This window comes from Pleurodeles waltl, chromosome 3_2 (genome assembly GCF_031143425.1).
Source record: "Pleurodeles waltl isolate 20211129_DDA chromosome 3_2, aPleWal1.hap1.20221129, whole genome shotgun sequence".
In the NCBI taxonomy this organism is placed as follows: domain Eukaryota; kingdom Metazoa; phylum Chordata; class Amphibia; order Caudata; family Salamandridae; genus Pleurodeles; species Pleurodeles waltl.
In genome coordinates, this window is record NC_090441.1 from 169,951,259 (window position 1) to 169,970,494 (window position 19,236).

The 19,236-nt window shown below is 46.3% G+C and overlaps 1 protein-coding gene across 4 annotated transcripts in view; it reads left to right on the forward strand.

Annotated features, from left to right (window-relative positions):
• Positions 1–19,236, forward strand: part of RUFY4 (RUN and FYVE domain containing 4) — a 424,420-nt gene that overhangs the window by 334,568 nt on the left and 70,616 nt on the right. For all 4 annotated transcript variants that reach the window (XM_069227078.1, XM_069227076.1, XM_069227077.1 and 1 more), the window contains 2 exons: positions 9,802–9,945; positions 16,905–16,965. In XM_069227078.1, the coding sequence (XP_069083179.1) occupies positions 9,802–9,945; positions 16,905–16,965 (205 nt within the window). The remainder of the gene's footprint in view (positions 1–9,801; positions 9,946–16,904; positions 16,966–19,236) is intronic.

Here is a 19,236-nt window from a genome sequence, read left to right on the forward strand (position 1 = left end):
GCATAACACACAAATACAAGGGACTAACATCATACTAGAGGCACAATACCAACCCACACTCCATCGTCCAAATGCACAAAGCTTAAATCTTCATCACCAAGATGTGCTCTACAACTCAAGACCAACTAGAGAGAGTAGTTTGAGAAACAGTAGTGAAAACGTAGCCTGTTACTCATCCTTTAAATTCATCACTAGTAACCAGTGCTCATATTACTAGTGTTACTGCCAGCAGTCCTACTAGTATTATCAACAACACTGCAGCTGCTCCAAGTGAAAGATGTAGATGTTATAGTAAAAGCAAGATTTCAAATTCTGGTTGTAATGTGAATAAGGAAACTCATTTGACATGCAGGCATTTCCACTGAAATAGAAGTAAGCTGACAGAATGCAATGCCATGGAAAATGCTATCTCACAGCTGGTGAGTGAGGCAGGCTTAACAGGCATATTAGACTTTTGGGGTCAGGCAGGATTTAAAGGTTTGTAAACTTGTTGCTAAGGTAGTCCTCCACAATACTGAATGTTAAATATTGTCCCTCCATAACTTAGGCCCTCATTATGTACACGGCGGGAAAGAACGCTCCACCGGCGATGGTGGTAACTACCGCCAACAGTCAGGCAGTCTGGGCTGCCAAATTATGAGCCACCTGAAAAACAGGCAGCCTGAAAACCACTCACCGCCAGCAGAGGAGTGCCGACAATGAATGCAGAGGCCGCACACAGGCCGACGGAAAGGCCCTACCCGCCCATCAAATAATGAGGCACTAGACTGCCGTCAGGTCCGTGGTGAGAACCACCACCATGCAAAGCCAGGTGGAAATGAAACAAATATAAGAAAACCCTCACCGGCGGCTCACACAACATGCCGGAGCAGACATGGAGAGAGAGTTGCAAATCATGCCAGTCCTGCTCCTTGCCATATACCTCCACGACTGAGACTGCCGACAAAGACGACGACGGTAAGTACTGCAACCTACTAAACAAGGGAAGAAAGGGCACAGTTACATACCCACCCACTTCACCCACCCACCCCGCAAAGCACCCACAACCCCTCACAACACCCCAGAGCAGAGAGGTACTTACTCGACACATGGCCAAGACAACCTGCCCAAAGTGCACACGTGCACAACACCCCCGCACAAAGAAACAATGAACCACGGATCCAGAGTGTGCCAAAACCAACATTGGCCACACAAACTTTTTATTGAGCTCCAGGAGCAACAAAAGTACAACAGAAGGCCAATGGACAGTCCATAGTTCAAAGTCCGATGGGCCCAAATGGCCCCAACTTCACTCCCACAGGCGCAAATGGTACTCCACATTAAAGGGGCAACAATGGGGCATCCAGCCATCTCAGGGAACAGGGGCAGAGGGTGGTGGGGACCTCAGGAAACAGGGGCAGGAGGTGGTGGGGGTGGGGACTTACGACTGGGAGTGGGGGGGCTTGGCTTTACGTTTGGGAGGTGGATGGGGCTTGGGTCTGGTCTTTGAAGCTGGTGTGGCAGCCTTGGACTGGGGTGCGGCAGATGTACCTGGGCCAGCACAGGGTCTCTTGCTCACAGGGGAGGTAGCACAGGTATAGGAAGGGTGGACAGGGGCGGGCTGTGATGTGGGAGGAGTTTACAGGGCAAGGAGCAAGGAGGGTGGCACGTTTAGGGACAAGACGGGGTGGGCCAGTAGGTTCGAATAGGTCAACACGGGATAGGAAAAGCTTTTTAGGGGCAATAAGGGTGGACCTAGAGGAAGGCATGGGAGTGGAGGTAGAGGGAGTGGTCGTGACAGGTGTAAGTATGTGTGACGTGGGTGCAGCTGACTGTACAGTATGCTGAGGTGTGGTGGATGTGTGTTGGGTAGGTGTTTTGGAACGTTTGAGTGTCTTGGGAGGGGTGGACACAGTGGGACAAGACAGGCTGCCAGTGTAAATGTGTGTTGTCTGTGTATCTGCAAGTTTGGTGAGTGTGCTGCATGTGTCAACCAAAGTTGTTGTGGTGAGTGCAGGTGTGGTGTCTGGGGTGCATGAATGGATGTCTGATTTTGTGGTGACTGCCAGACTGGGGTCAGCAACAGTGAATGAGGGTGCAGTGCCTGTGAGTGTGCATGTAGAGGCGACAGACGGAGGCAAAGAGGTGGACACACTGGGGGAAGTGAATGTTGGTGTGTGCCTTTGTATGTTTTCTGTGTGTATGCCTGTGGTGGGAAGTGTGGTGCTTGTGTTTTTCAGTGTGCTTCTTCTGTGCTGAGGTGTGTTCATGGCTGTCCAAATGTGTGCTTGAGACGGGTGAAGGGAGTGGGTGCTGGAAGGGGTAGAGGTGGTTGGAGGGGGGACGGAATGACCAGGGACACTGGCTACTGTCAAAGAGGAGGCCAGAGACTGAAAAGATCTCTGTAGGCCAGACACGGCACCATAAATGCCATCCAGGTAGGCATTGGTCTGCTGCACCTCTGATGCTAGCCCCTGGATGGCATTGACGATGGTTGTCTGCCCTACAGAGATGGTCCTCAGGAGGTCAATAGCCTCCCCGTGAGGGCAGCAGGGCTGACTGGGGCAGGTGATGAGGTGCCTGGGACGAAGGAGACGCCCACCCTTCTGGGTGAGCGGGCACGGGCGACTCAGTGGGGAACAAATGGGAGGGCAGTGATGTTATGGGGGTGGCGGAAGATGACACAAAATGGGTGGGTCCACTAGGGTCCGCTACTGTTCTGGAGCTCCCATCGGAGGAGGTATCAGAGTCACTACCTCCAGCGGTAGTTGCCTCCCCCGTGGTATTCTCCTCACCCTCCAACCCACTGGTCCCCTTGGCATCGATCGACTCTGCCTCCGTGGAACAGTGGGCCGCTGCATCCCCACTCGCCAGTGCCACAGCTCCCTCGCCAGATGATGCTGCTGTACACAGACAACACAAGAGAACAGGGATGGGAAGACATAACAGGAGAGACACTTGTAAATAGCTGAATGGAGGTACATAACTGGTTCACACATACACCCACACTGCAAATATTCCACCATGCAGCACCTACCGCTATACACATGGCTATGCCCCTGACTAGTGGCCACAACCCTGCCCTACAGCCATTTCCTGCAGCACTGAGGGACATGAAGTACTGCAGACCTGTCCCTTACAACCTTCCTTCCCATGGGGGCTATTATGTAAAATGACATCAGTCAGAGTCCCTGCCAATAGACAGCATACATACTACAGCACACTCAGACATCCATCAAGGAGGTATACAATGGTTTCTGTACTCATCCTCTTGTGTCTGCTGTGCAGCCTTTAAGCGCCCATCCACGTCTGGATATGCCTCCGCCAGTATGCAGTGCATTAGGGGGGGTAAGGGCCTGACGGGCACCCCTTCCTCGTTGGGAGGACTTCCCCAGCTGGGCCTCGCAGGTCTTCCTCGCCCAGCGCCGCAGGTCCTCCCACCGCCTCCTGCAGTGGGTGCTCTGCCGGTTGTAGACTCCCAGGGTCCGCACCTCCCTGGCGATGGCATGCAATAGTCCCCTCTTCTGATGGGCGCTGACCTATATGGGACACACAGAAAAAGTAACACAGAGGTCAGACGATGCCCATTAGATACAGCTGGCTATACGTCCCCTATGGGATGGACACTCACAACAGCAGAACAGGACCTTACACATGCAGCATGTCATGAATCCCACGACTGTACAGTGTCGAACGTGCACACATGATTACAGCCCTCTACCACCATTACACACATCCATGCCCCCCAATCCACATACTCACCTGTACCTCTGGTCAACCATAGAGCTTGGCTTACAGGGGTAGGACCCCGTCCACGAGCTTGTCCAGTTCCTCGCTGGTGAAGGCCGGGGCCCTTTCCTCTGCCACCCGTGCCATTTCCAGGACCAGAGTTAGGACACAGCAACACACTCAGTGGAGTACCTGCATGCACGTAATCGGGAATCAAGTGAAGTTGGGGGGACGAGATGGCGTACGCTCCGTGGCGGTGTGCACTGTCACTGCCTGCGGCGATCATGATACGCTAATATTCCCCATTGAAAACCATGTTAACCAATGAATGATCGCACGGCGGTAAACACCTCCTTACGCTATTACGCCAACCGCTAGTGGTATGAGGTCACTTCCACTACAACATTTCTGGATTACAGGGGGCAGACATTTTGGCCATTACTACGCAGTTATTAATTTCTCATTTGCCCCATGCAGGCCCTAAGGTCCCCAACCCCCAAAGGCATGAACAAATATACATTTACTCACCACAACAGTCCTGATGTATCATTGAGGACATGCCACTCCAGTTTCACATCCTACTGTGCATATGTGTCATTGACTGGTATGCCAGCATGGCTGAATATTTAACATGTTAGGCAGATGTATGTGTGTTCCTCACATGTGTCCTCAATTCCTTCTAGGTACAGACCCATGTGACGAGGGAGAGCCCCATTGGTGTACAGACCACTTGTTGATTTGAGGACCATGGTGGAGCGTCACATCATTATCAATTTCAGACTCAACTGTGCTCCTGTCCATGAACTTTGTGGATTACTGGATCCAGCACTGAGACTGGCTAATCGGAATCAGCATGCCATCCCTACTGAAGTGCAAGTGCTCTCTGCACTCCATTTTCTGGCCACGGGCTCATTTCAAGTGACAGTGGGCATGGGTGCAGGTTTTTCACAGCCAATGTTTTGCATTATACTGTACAGATTCCTGAATGCATTTGTACGATGCCTGCAGTCCTATGTGAGGTTTCCCCAAAGGGCTGACGTCCCTGACATCAACTCAGACTTCTATGCCTTTGCCAACATTCCACATGTGATAGGTGCCATCGATGGAACCCACATAGCTCTCATCCCCACAAGAGTAAGTGAACAGGTGTACAGAAACAGGAAGAACTTTCACTCCATGAACATTCATTTGGTGTGTACTGCAGACCAGTACATCTCACATGTGAATGCCATGTTCCCTGGATCAGTCCATGATTCCTTTGTGCTGAGGAACAGCAGTGTGCCACACATGATGGAACAACTACAAAGGGACAGAGGATGGATCATAGGTAAGTGTGTCTGACACTTTTTGGCACATGGCAGACAGTCCTGTTTTTCCCCCTTTTGCAAGTGATTCTGGCTACCCCAACATGCGTTGGCTCCTGACACCAGTGAGGAATCCTAGGAGAGATGCAGAGAGGAATTACAATGATGCCCATGTACGTACTAGGAGGGTGATAGAGCGCACAATAGGTCTTCTGAAGGCTAGATTCCGTTGCCTTCACATTTCTAGGGGATCTCTGGCCTATGAGCCTGAAAAGGTGTATAGAATATTGGTGGCCTGCTGCATGCTGCACAACAAGACTGTGAGGAAATCTATTCCCCTCCTGGAGGAGGAAGGGGGCTGTATATCCAGGCCTGCTTCCTCAGAGAGGGGATGAGAGTGATGGTGATGATGAGGAGGGGGAAGATGTACGCTCCAGGAACCAACTGATCCAACTGTACTTCCAGTAACTAAGTGGTACTATTTGATGCTGTTGCTGTCTGTGCAGCATACTGTCGGTATGCCTTATCCTCAATGGGGGTGTTGGGTCTATAGACATTGTCACTGTGACCATGTTTGCATGGGACATGTGACATTATGGACAACTTGTTTGACATTTCTGTTGGCACAATCCCATGTTATGCGTGGGGTGCCATTCCTGCAATTAAGAAATGAATAAATGATTTCAATGACAATTGCATGCACACTTCCATTTGATTCAACATAATGACAGGGGACATTTACATTGGTGAACAGGTGTTGTATTTGGTGTCAGGGATGCCATGGTGCTCTTTACCGTGATGGGAGTGGGCTACTGGTGGATGTCCATATTGGCTACATTGTCTCAGCGATTGTTGGCAGTGGTAATATGTCTATCTGTTATTTACAGTTTTTAGAGTTGTTATTGCACAGTGTGGACAGTGGTTCATTGGCACACTTGGAGGACAGTTCTTGTCAGAGTCACTTCTTAGAGGGAGCCTTGGTCTTGGCAGGTGTTCCAGTGCCATATCTGGGCCTGAGGGACCATTTGGGTGCCTGGTGTTGGCCTGTATGGGATGAGCTGCAGGTCTCCTGTGTGGAGCACTAGTCCAGTTGCTGCTGCTGCTGTTGTTGACTGGGCTATATTTTGGCCAGTAGTAGGGGCTTCCTGGTCTGTGGGGGTCTCAGGCTGGGTTGGGGCAAGGTGCAGCAGTGCACCTGCTATGGTGGCCATGGTGGTATTGTGCAGTTTCCACTGCTCCATGGTCTCTTGGTGTTGGGCTCTCTGCAGCCTTTGACTCTTCTCCAGGGTGGTCACAATCTGGGCCAGTCTGTCCTGGGTATGGTGGTATGCTCCGAGGACCTCAGAGATCGCATCCTAGGCTGCAGCATACATCCTGTGGCCTCCCCCCCTGGGCCACTGATGCCCTCCCACTGGGCCTAGCCCCATGTGCCTGTGTCCCCTGCACAGGTCTAGCGGTACCACTTGTACTGGGGCCATCGTCTTCCTGCCTGTTGGTAGGTGGTGACTGTGGCCTCTGTCCTAGTGTTCCACCAGTCTGTGGCCAGGTTACACAGGTGTGGGTCCGGTTTCCCTGGCCTGATGTTGGGGGGTGTGTGGCAGGGGTGCCAATGGTGTCCTGGGTGGGGCTGCTGGATGGTGACAGTCCAGGACTGTGTGAGGGGCCAGGATATTTCTTACTGTCCAGGGGTCCCTCTCCATTGTCCTGGGTGCTGCCTCTGTCTCCATGTGGGACACTGCTACTCCTTGTCCTGTCTGTCAGGGTGGCATGGGTGGTGGTGCCTGTTGGGGGGAATGGACCTGTCTGTTACAATTGCATAATCGGATGGGGTGCACAGGGCTGGACTGTTTTGTTCAGGTTTTACACTTTTGGGCCATGCAGGGTGCCTTGTGAGGATCACATTTCATTTTGCATAGGATGTGGAGGTGCATTGTGGGTGATGTAGTGCCTTTGTGATTAATTGCATGGGTAGGGGCTGTGCACAGGGGGAGGTATGTGGGCCTGTTGGTGGAATTGTGGGCATGCAGTGTGACAGGATGTTGTGAATGTGGCCTGCCTGGGTGGGGTAGTGGTCCTGGTGGATGTTGAAGGGGTGGGGTGGTGCATGCATTACAGGTGTGATGGATATGGGGTAACTGTAGATGAGTTACCTGAGTCCATTCCTCCAGTGAGTCCAGTGAGGCCCTAAGGTTGCAGGATTGCCAGTACCTTTTCCTCCCAGTCAGTGTAGTCGGGCGGTGTTGGTGGAGGTCCTCCCCCCAGTCTTCTGGTCTGCAATGTTGTGCCAGGATGCCATGGACCTCCCCTTCCCACGCAGGTCGTTCCATCTCTTGCGGATGTCGTCCCTTGTGCGTGGATGGTGTCCCACTGCATTGACCTTGTAGAAAATGGTCTGCCATAACTCCATCTTCCTGGCAATTGGTGTGTGCTGGACCTGTGCCCTGAATAATTTTGGCTCGACCGTCAGTATCTCGTCCACCAGGGTCCTTCGCTCCCTTTCTGTGAAGCGTGGGTGCTTGTGGGGTGCCATGGTGTGTGTTGTGTGGATCTAGGTCAAGGTGCTGTTGTGTGGTTGGGTGTGTGATTCGTCTGTTGTGGCATTCAGTGTCTGCTTGTGGAGTTCTCAATCTCAGTTGTCCTATTGGCGATGCAAAGGATTGTGGGGTGTGTCTGTGAGTGTTTTATAGTGTTGTGGATGTGTGTCAGGTGTGTGGGTTTCAAACTTGCCAATGTGTGCAATTCTTACTGTTGGGTCCCGTTGCTGGCCGTGGCGGTCTGTACCGCCAATGGTCGTTCGACTCCCACTGACCGCTGCGGTGATTTGTGTATCATTATTTGGAGGGCGGGGAGTTTGTGTGTTCAGCGGTAGCGGGATGGGATGTCCAGCATTTTCGCCGACAAGGTCCTGGCGGTCACTGGTAGCTGGGAAATTTTAGAGGAATTCTGATTTTTGCATCTTTATATGGCGGGTTTCTGTTCACTGCCAATGGCGGGTTTCTGTTATTAGTCACCACGGCGGGGAACGGTGTTTACCGCCTTGTTCATAATGACCCCCCTAGTGTCTTGAACATCAACTTTTTCAATAACATGTACATAAGTATACGTAGGTAAGTATAGATTTGAATGTATACAAATGTGGTATTGAGCATAGTAAACCTATAATCATCTATCTATACTTACCTTTATGCTATTATGGTAGTCAATTTAAGATATTAGGGATATTGTGACAGCCATCTGTGGATGCGGGCATATATGTAGGAATATTGTAAGCGTAAATATTGTGTTTTAAATATAATTTAGTCAAATATGGTAGGAGTGGGCGAAGAATTCCGCTTCGCTGGCAGAGTTTGTGGAGTTTTCCCCTCTCTGCGTAGAGCACGGAGTTCAGAAAGACTCCACAAAGTGAAGTTTTTTCTCTCACTCGCGAGTGAGAGAAATCGATAAGTTGCCGAGCAAGACTTCTGAACACGAGCAGTCATGGTAGACCGCAAACACTACCGATGAGAAAGCTGCTGTTCACGTTGAGAAAGCTGCCACTCGAGTAGAAAATCTATTCAAGCAACAGCAAGAAGTTAGCGCCCTCTGGTACTCTCCGTGATGCCGTTGGCACTAATTTCCCAGTGCGGGAGAAACTTCTGGTGCTGAAAATCAGCGCAACTTACCCAAACACTGCAGCTTGCGGAACTCCACGTAGTGCAGTGGAGTTTTTATGGCACTTTGCATAGCAGAACTCCACAAACTCTGCCCAGGCCTAAAATATAGGCCCTCATTTTAACATTGGCAGTAAATACCACCTACCGCTGAGGTGAAAGCCGCCAAAATACCGTGAGTCTGAATGTCAGGGGACTGGGGGGGTGTTTTTGGATCGGGTGGATGGGGGGTGAGTCTGAATGTCAGAGGTGGGGGGCGTTAGGCGAGTGTTGGGGGGTGGGGGAGCCACCTACCGGTGACAGGGAAGGAATTCCCTGTCACCGGTAGGGCCTACCGCCATGGTTTTTGTGTCGTTACTAACGCCACAAAAAACATGCTGGTAGGCTGGCTCATAATGCCAGGGGCGGTACTCTTTGGGCTGCCGGGTTGGAGATTGACATCTCGGGCCTAGTGGCTCATACCGCCATGGCGGTATGAGTGGAGAAGTGGCGGGATGGCTCCAGCCAACCCGCCAGTCTCATAATGTGGCAGTATGTACCGCCAGCCTGTTGGCTGTACTACCGCCACATTAACCTTTGACCGCCAGGGTCACAATGAGGGCCATAGTCTCACTGGGTGTCAACAATTTTTAGGACACAACATTTTTTTCAGAGGAAACTTTGGGCCTCATTTATAGTTTGGCGGAGGGAGTTACTCTGTCACAAATGTGATAGATATCCCACCCGCCATATTACAAATCTATCATAGCCTATGGAACTTGTAATACAGCTGATGGAGTAACCCCTCCGCCACACTCTAAATCAGGCATTTACTCAATGATAATCTAGTACCATACCTGCTGAGAGCATGTGAAAAATGCTGCCTGTTCATATCACAACTATTTTTACTCTGCAGCATCGATAATGATAATGGCCTGCAAAGATGACACTGATATGTTTACATTGAACACATTCCCATTTAACAAAATGTTACTTTCCTTCCCATACAAAATAGACTAAATAATATTTTAATGCTGAGATTTCGTTTTATAACGGATTCTGTTGCGCACTATTTTTGATCGAAGTTACCTACTGGCATTTTATTATGTTGCAACTTGAAAAAGATTATAAAACATAACCTGGGCTATCTCTCGTTTCAGGGAATGGTACTATGCAAGGAATCCATTTTTAAACAAATCTTTAAGTTCAAACATCATTTCACAACTCTATGAACTGAATGGGATCACCTTCAACCTGGCACTGAAGAGAGGTGATCTTGATGCTTCATGGCCAGTGGTACCAGGGTAAGTAGATAGTCACTGCAGTGAAAGAACACTCAGCTAAATATTAGGAAAGAGATCATGAATTGTAAAGTTTGTATGTGTGTTTGACATATTTACTGCAGTGTTTGGTCCGGTAAGAAATTAATCAACACTAATTTACCTTGCATTTGAGATCCAGTGATAACCCCATTAAAAAAGGACCACAGGGATATAGGTGGAATGCATGATTCAAAGATACTTTGTGAAATGTTTTGATTTGATTTCACCCTGTGTTATAGTAACTTAAATACCTCGACATTGTCCTTTATGGAGCTACAGAATAAAATTTAATTAAATGATCCAAATTTGTTGTAGAATTCATTATAAATATAAAGAGGATATTATTGCTTTCAAGATGGCTCAGCGAGTATGCTGGTGAAAATGTCACATACCAATCAGTCAAAGTCAGCCTTCTGTCATTCAGAGGTCAATAAAGTGAGGCCTTTGAACTGGATGAAACTAGCACATGTTATTTGGTGTGTTTACAAACAACAGAAGTGAGTATTAAACACTTCATAAAACAGGCATTTTTATGATTATTGGCACCATTCTAGATCTTCCATAAGGCAAGTAATTAACTAAGACATGTTCTGAGTGATGTTAGGTCTTATAGTTAACAAAAGAATAACATTCTCCTGAAATTAAGTAAAAAGGTCTACGTGCTTACATATCCCGGAATACTGCAGCCTCTCCACCCAACATCAGACCCAATTCTCAAAAATGGATTGACGGATTGATGTTCCACGTTTGAGACAAGTTCTTGTAAACATTACTAAATGTGTTGCTGTCGTACAGCAGTGGAGATTGCCCTGTGCGCTCGAACAATGAGCTTCACCATAGGTGCTTGTGGTTGCACACCAGCAGAGCCTGTTCAAAACATCTTCTTGCTGAAGCGAAGAAGATTATCCTGAGTGCTTGAGCCGCTGCTGCGAGCTTTATCCGAGTAGCCTGTTTGGAGCAGCGTCTTGTTGAAGCGAGGGATGAAGGCATCAAAAAGAATACCTGAGTGTCATGATTCTGCCCAGCAAGGATAGGTTACAACACATCTTCACATTTACATATGAAAGAATTGGAAATATATGCAAAAACATACTGGAACTATTATAGACATTAACAACAGATTAAGCATCAGGTGATAAATGTAATGTTAAACATAGCAGGATAACTGTACACCAGACTATATGAGGAAGCAAATAATAGGATGAAAAATCACAGTAAAGTAGCACACAGTAACTACAGTGTAATACAATATAGTAATAATACACACAATGGAGTATCCCAAGTACATTTACCATAGGATATAAATCTTGCAGAACAATGAGAACAACACCTCAAGTTAAATATAGTCATTCAGACGCTTAGGTCTTATGTTAGGATGGTTACTGCAGCGAATACCACCTTGATATGGCCCAACACTGCCACCACTTTGATGTAGTCCACCACTCATACTTTCACTTTCTTCATGATTACCAACATTATCACCACTCATATCATTGCCACCAAAGCTACCTACATCTGACGTACTCCTTGTTGCGGTCCTCGCCAACCGGGACATACTTCAAACCCCTCCATCATCCACCACTACAGCCTTTTTCCTTACTTGGATTATGTGTTTCAGACCCAGGAATTTAGATTTTCCTTTTGGAGATCAAACAGCATTCTTTATGAAAACCACATCTCCCACACTCCACTCACGATCACGTACTCCATGTCTCTCATCAATCTGTCTCTTGTAGTCCTGTTGGTCAAGTCTGACAGCCTGATGGTCAATTTTTAGTGCCTGTGTCTTGAAATCCAACCAAGAAGTGCTCAACTTGCTGCCTGCAAGCCTACCCTTTAAGCACATTAAAGGAGATATCTTAGTGACCACAATGGGTGTATTTCGATGTGCCCATAGTTTTTCCCAGAGTACTTCTCTCAAAGGAGCACCATTCTCCACAGCAAATTTGAGCACAAGCTTTGACCTAAAGATTCATGCTCTCCCTCAAAGCCATTTGCTTGGGGAGAATACAAAGCCGTGTGGTAGGGTTTGATGGCAAGATCCTCGAGAAACTTTCTCATTTCAAGAGATGCAAAATGCACTCCATTATCCATTAGGATGGTCTTAGGCACACCTTCACAAGCAAATACCTCTCATAAAAACTGCATCACATGTCTGGTAGTGACAGAACTGACACAACTTGCTGTAACCCACTTTGAGGTATAGTCTACAAGGACTAGGACAAACCTCTTAAAGAACGTAACAACTCAAACTGGCCCACAATGTCCAGGCCCTAACTTGCTCCCTGATTCAGCCAGAACCTCAACAGGAGGCTCTTCTTGTGTCAGTATATAAAGCGATGCAGGCTTCGTGTTTGTGTACTTTTAATTCTAATTTGTTTGCAGCGAGAGTAAACACAAATCTTGATAGGGCATACATTTATCTCACAAACAACAAATTCCAGCACAAGTACTAAAAATGTAAATGGAAAATTAAATTAGGTTGCCATGTGTTTCACTGAAAAATATTGGGAAGGAAATATATTAAAATTTAACTAAGTGCAAAGGCAGCAGGGGATAAGGCGATAAGCCTGAAGAAAAAGGTGCCTGAATGACTAAATTGAAATCATTGAGTAGAAAAAGTAAATCATTCACAATTTTGATACTTCAGTGACGATTCAGACAGTGAATTACCAGTAAATTTGATGACAAGCACAGGGTGCGATCTCGCACACTCTTTGAACCGGATGATATCATAAAACACAGATAAAAGAACCTACAAAAATGTGAAACTGTTGTCCTAGCCTCCAAACCTCAGCTTATAAAAGTACTGAAATTTAGTGCCCCTTCAAGGCCCAATAAAGAAAATATTCAGTCTCACACACAAGCTTAGATAACAAATATTTTCTAGGTCCTGACAGGCAGAATGCATTTGTCTCTAACGTTTAGAAGAGTGGAGTATTATCTAACCCTCAAAAGGTTCGAGCTGGAACTAATTTCATCTTGTGACCAATGTAAGAGACACATGAAACAACAAAACAACAAACCATGTAATCATTGCAACCCCACAAAATCATTATTAATGTACTTCTCTAGATTATGAATGAGAAACCTCAATTGATGCTTAGCACAGACCTATATTATATGCTAATATAAGGACACCTGCTCCTACCTAACAGAAATAAACTAGATCTAACATATCTTATAACATTTAAAGTTAAAAATCAACCTTTAGACCAATGAAAACAAGATCACAATTCCCAGCTTTTTGTTCATATACTTTATGCGAATATTTGAATGGTACTAAACATCAGTGGTGTCGGAACAATTTTCATGGTGGGGGTGCTACTATTTGTTATTCCTCTGACATCATAGAAATTGTGAAAAATCCAAGTGTCACACAAAAAACAAGTGCAGCAAATGTATCACACCCATTTAGTAGGAGAGTGGTAAGGGTGTGGTATGCGGCTGGTGGTGCATTTGCAGCACTGGTGAGGTAGCACACTGTCATTTACAGAAAGCACATTTTCCATATTTATGCATGGGTATGCAGTTTTACTGGTAAAACTCCATAGCGTCCGGATGATAGCCAATGTCTGGGTTTTTTCAGTGAATATTTATCATTTGCGCATCACCAAGTAAAGTGTCTTGATACGTTTTGATCCTATTAAAATGTTTGTTTCCATCACACTTCAGAATTACAAAAAAATGTGCTTCTGTTGCCTTTTGCTCTTTGCTAATATATTTTGAAATATGTGTGTAGTTCATCTACAGCTATTTAAATGTTGTGTTTTAGAACAATATTGACAACCTACATACAGCCTTTCATTTCACTTCCTGCACCCCAGCAAGCTTGTCAAAGAGGTCACTCTTACAAAATCCTCTCACTTTTCAGTGATGAAAATAAAAGCAAACATCGGTTTCCGAATTAGTAGCAGTCTGACATTGGACCTCTGTCTTTGAACACACAGCAAGTGTGACAAAATAAACACAACATTTAAAGACATCTTTATTGCTAATGCAGCTTCTGTACTACAGCATGGTTAATTTTGTGGGGGCTGAAGATACAAGAGAGAATGCTGTACATTGGGTTCATGGCTGTGGCTGTTGCCGCAGTTATCAAGGGGAGGGGTGGGAGGGACGATGGTGACCTCGGGGTAGGGGGGAATAAATTAAAATCAAAGAAAACTTACTGTTCGCCTCTGCTGCCATCCTCTCTTGCCACCTCGCTCGTCCTCATATCAAGAGGCTCCCCAGCAGTCCTGGTGCTGCTTTCATGCTAAAGCAACCATGAAAGCAGCGTCAGGATTGGTCTGAGTGGCAATGATTTAAGTGCACATGTGTGTTTGGATGGCTGTCTTAGGCCGTCCTAACATACATTCGTACTTACTGCACACAATTCCTCACCTCCCCCCCACCTTCTGTGGCCCAGCCCAGCCCCGCCCCTCCCTGCACCTGCTGGCTATGCCAGCAGCAGAAAAATAAAATAATGTTTAAATATTGTTTTATTTTTCTGCTGCTGGCTCTGAGCCAGTGGGGCGACGCTACTCCACCATTGCGGAGGAGCTGCCCCTGGCTCATGGGTGATCAGTTGGGAGGGGAAGCTCGACACCCCTTATTTTATATGCCACCCCCCACAAAAACGTTTCATGTCTTACTCATCGACATCCTCCCGTAACATCCTCACCCTTTTTGTCAGTGGCTTAGTTTAGAAAGGGAGAATTATTTTGCTCCCGGAGTGCACTGGAAATATAAATTAAGGTTCTTCAACATAATAGATGTTTTCACTCTTTACAAACTTATTACATCTCCCTTGAATCATCTGCATACAGAAAAGAGGGCCAGATAGATAGGTGCCTATGGTTTACAATAGTATATAAACCACACTGCTCATTGAAGGAAGATGCCCAATTTATTGTAGTGATAGGTGGAATATCTGCTGCACTTAAACTTCACTCTAGTTTCCTTTCATATGTGAATGGAAGCTTACTACTAATCACTACAACTAAAACCCTAACAAACACTGATGCTAATTTACATCCCTTACACTACACACAAGTTAACTCTGACTCCAATATAAATTAACCTCTATCATTTTTAAATGTTGGAGTAATCTCGCAGAATTCAAGAATTTTGTGTTATGAGAAATCTATGCCATATTTCATAATAATGTGAAAAATAGAGTGGACAATGTCTCAGCAATAGGTGCATTTTGCAGAAACTAAACATATTCTCCTCAAACCATTCTGCTGCCAGTGTTTAACATGCTGTTTTAGTGCAAAGGACATCCTCGAAATAAAAAAGGTTACCAAAAGACCAAATAAAAGTATTGAATGTAATTTATGGAATTTCATGAAATTTTGTGTATTTCACAAGAAAATATTCTCCCTTTCACACACCTTTAATAAAAAGCTAATCATGGTTCTAAATTGAATTCTCTCTCAAGATGCCACCTATGTCTGTCCGCAGTGCTTTAAATTGAAGTATAGAACTGCAGGTACTCACTATTTAGAGTACCTGTTTGCTTCTGGGAAGTGCTGGTACCCTTCTTATTAAGGGCCTGATTTATACTTTTTTAGCGCCTCATTTGCGTCATTTTTTGACGCAAAAGCGGCGCAAAAGTACAAAATATAATTTAATTTTGTAAGTTTGCGTGCGCTCTTGCGTCAAAAGATTATGCAAATGCAGCGCTAAAAAAGTATAAATCAGGCCCTAAATGTATTGCAGCCATGCTGAGAAGTGCAGTTACTCAGTGCAGGTACTGAGTACCGGACAATACCTGCCCATTTAAAGCACTGCCTATGTGAAATGTAGGCAAGAAGTTAGCATATTTTTTGTTAGTGGGCATTCACAAAATTGCACGAATTATCACAGCCATGAGGCTCTGCTATAGGAAGGGTTAAGAAGAAAATGGCTTGCAGGAGTGGTTTTCTCTTAGAAGCAGTCAGTCCCTTGTTCTTGTCTTGTGTGACTTTTGACTAAGAAGCATGTCTTCTATATTTAGGCCCTTATTATGAACATGGCAGTCTGGGCCGCCATGCCGGGGGCGGTGGTAATTTCCGCCACCGGCATGGCGGTCCAGACTGACATATAAAGAATGTGGCAGAACCGCCACTTTTGAAACGCAGCCAACCACCAGGCTTCTGCCACCAGGCAGCATGGCGGTTGGTAGCGTTTCATATCTGACAGGGCAGCGATGCAAGCAGCGCTGCCCGCCGGATAATGAGTCAGGTTCCACTAGCCTTTCCCTGGCGGTTTAAACCGTCAGGGAAAGGCTGGCGGAATGGGTGACTCGGGGTCCCTCTGGGGGCCCCTGCACTGCCCATCCATACACATGGCATGGGCAGTACAGGGGCCCCCATCCATAGCCCCGTTGCGCATTTCACTGACCGATTTACGGGCAGTGATATGCGCAATGGGTGCTGGCCCACCCGCCATACTGCTACATTGCCGCCGGCTCCCTTTGGAACCGGCATCAATGTTCAGGCCCAGCTGAATGTCCTTTATGTGGCCGTCAGGGGGTTCTGCGCGCTGCGGTATTCTGTTGACCGTCAGCACCGAGTTCGTAATGAGGGCCTTAATTTGCACGCAACATACCATGGAGTGGATTTTGCAAAATTGGATTTTAATTCTCATATTTCTTCGTGAAAATAAAATTGTCCTTACAGTTTTTTTCATTTTTCTTCCTTTCTTATAGTATACACATTTTTTCTTTAATCTTGTATAAACTGTTTGTCATGTTACCCTTAAGAGCTCCTCACTTTCCCTGGGGACCGGTCACCTTTCCCTCCACCTCCCTAGATTTACCTCCTACATTCCTTGGAGTGTAAGGCACCCTGTTAGTCTGTTGGCCCATTTGCTCTTTTTTTTTAACTGATTTTAGCATTATAACTCTGTTATCAAAAGATATTTACACAAAATAAACACATATCACTGTTTTCTTTCAACTTTCATTATTGCAGGCGTGTTTGCGAACCGTTCTCTAAAACAACTATAAACAAAGAAAAGGCGCCAGCATCACAGGTAAGAACACTGCAGCAAAATATAAGAAGGTAAGAGAAGGGGCTGAGGTCCTGTGGTCAACCACTTATACACGAGGCGTAGCACCAAGCGAAAGAATGAATGGTATTGTTAATTTGTACAGGCCCCTGTTCAGGAATTTTGTCTAAGGTACCCTAAAACCATTCTAAAGACAACAGAAACTGCAAACAGCTGAGAAAAAATGTAGATCAAGGAAGCAAGTATTTAGAAGCGCAGCATTCACTATGACGACATCTTGACTCCAAAGTGGAAGAAGGGCGGAAGAAGAGATGGAGGACAAGACAGAGAAGAGAAGATAGAAAGAACAATATATAACTCCAATAAACAGAAACGTTTTTAGCTTTTTCCAAAAGAACCAATAATCTGTGGTGATCCAGAGTAAACCCTGGAGTCTGTTCTACAGTTGAGAGACTGGAACAGAGAAAGCCTTACCTCCATTTCAAGCGTAGGGAGGGATTGGGACATGTTAATGACCTGTGGTTTAATTTCTGGCAGTTCTTTCCCATAAAGTGTTTGGTAGGCTGAACATAGAGCTTTAAATTTAGTTCTCTGCTGAACTGGGGGCCAAGGTAATTTTCCTCTTCTGAAACGTAGTCCAACTTACTCAAGTTTACACCTTTCATATGCTAGTATATATATAAAGAAATACAAATGTAGATGCAGTTAGAAGAAAAATTTTTAAGTCAAAAATAACTCCAGCCACAATTTACAAGATTGCTGAAAGAATGGTGTAAGGTCTGCATCCTTATAAAGAGGGGAAAAGACCAACACATTCAGGCCCTTATTACGAGTCTAGTGGTCCTGGACCACCAGACTCTTGGTGGCGGTCAGACCGTCGCCAAAGCAGTGGTACAGCCTCCACATTATGACTGTGGCAGAGCAGCCATGGTCAAACCACCGGCACAACCAGGTTGCCTCCGGTCGACAGTCTGCCGGTGCCGGCGGTCTTAATGCAGGCAGCGCTGCCTTGGGGATTATGAGTCCCTTCTCCCCCGGTTTTCCATGTCGGTTCCACAATGTATTTCATATTGTTAAATATTGTAGTAATGTATATTTTTGGATTTATTTGTCCGTTGAGTGGCTAGTCATTTTAATTAGATATTAATTAATGTTGATTGATTACTATACAGATTTTTTGCAATGTATTTGTTCAAATATTTTATATTTTTTAAATATACATTAAAGCTTATATTTCAGCTGTAGGGCTTAATACAGGATTGGATGGGAAGTCTTTTAGATTCTATACATAATATAATATATATATATGTTCGATGGCATGTGTAGCTGCAGATACACATGCTGTGCATTATCCTGCCATCTAGTGTTGGGCTCGGAGTTTTACAAGTTGTTTTTCTTTGAAGAAGTCTTTTCGAGTCATGAGACCGAGGGACTCCTCCCTTTCGGCTCCATTGCGCATGGGCGTCGACTCCATCTTAGATTGTTTTCTTTCCGCCATCGCGTTCGGACGTGTTCCTCTTCGCTCCGTATTTCGGTTCGGAAAAGATAGTTATCCATCGGAAAATTCGACGGTATTGTTTGCGCTTGGTATCGGGTTAGTGCTAGCAAATCGACACCGAAGAAAGAAGAGCTCCGGCAGCCCTTCGGGGCTTCCACTCCTCGACAGGGCCTGGTCGGCCCAACCGTGTCCATCTTCAAAGCTCATGGACCGGACCCCCTTCCGCTTCTGCCCCAACTGCCACGCTAAGTATCCTTATACAGACCAACACTTGGTCTGTAATCTGTGTTTGTCCCCCGAACACAAAGAGGATACTTGCGAGGCCTGTAGGGCATTTCGATCCAAGAAATCACTGAGGGATCGAAGAGCAAGAAGACTCCAGATGGCGTCGACACCGGCCGGACACACCGACGTCGAAGAAGAGGAGAGATTCTCCATTCGAGATTCGGACTCAGACAAGTCCGAGACCGACCAGCCGAAGATGCAACAAACTGTGAGTAAACCAGCCCCGGTAAAAACTCACACAAAGATAATGAAGGCCAATGGGACGCCACCGCCAACAGGCCATGGCTTAACCCGAAAACACGGTGTCAGGATACTTCAATTCGATTTCCTCAGAAGCAGAAGATAACTCCTCAGTCCCGACCCGAGCTACTCACAACGAATATTAATCCTTCGTGCTGAGTACCCCGGAGGGGGAAAGGGGAATGGGATGGTAGAGAGACTGCCACAGAGATGATGAACGCCAGTACTCAGTCTGCCTCTTCACATCTAAGATTGGATACAGCACCTGCAAG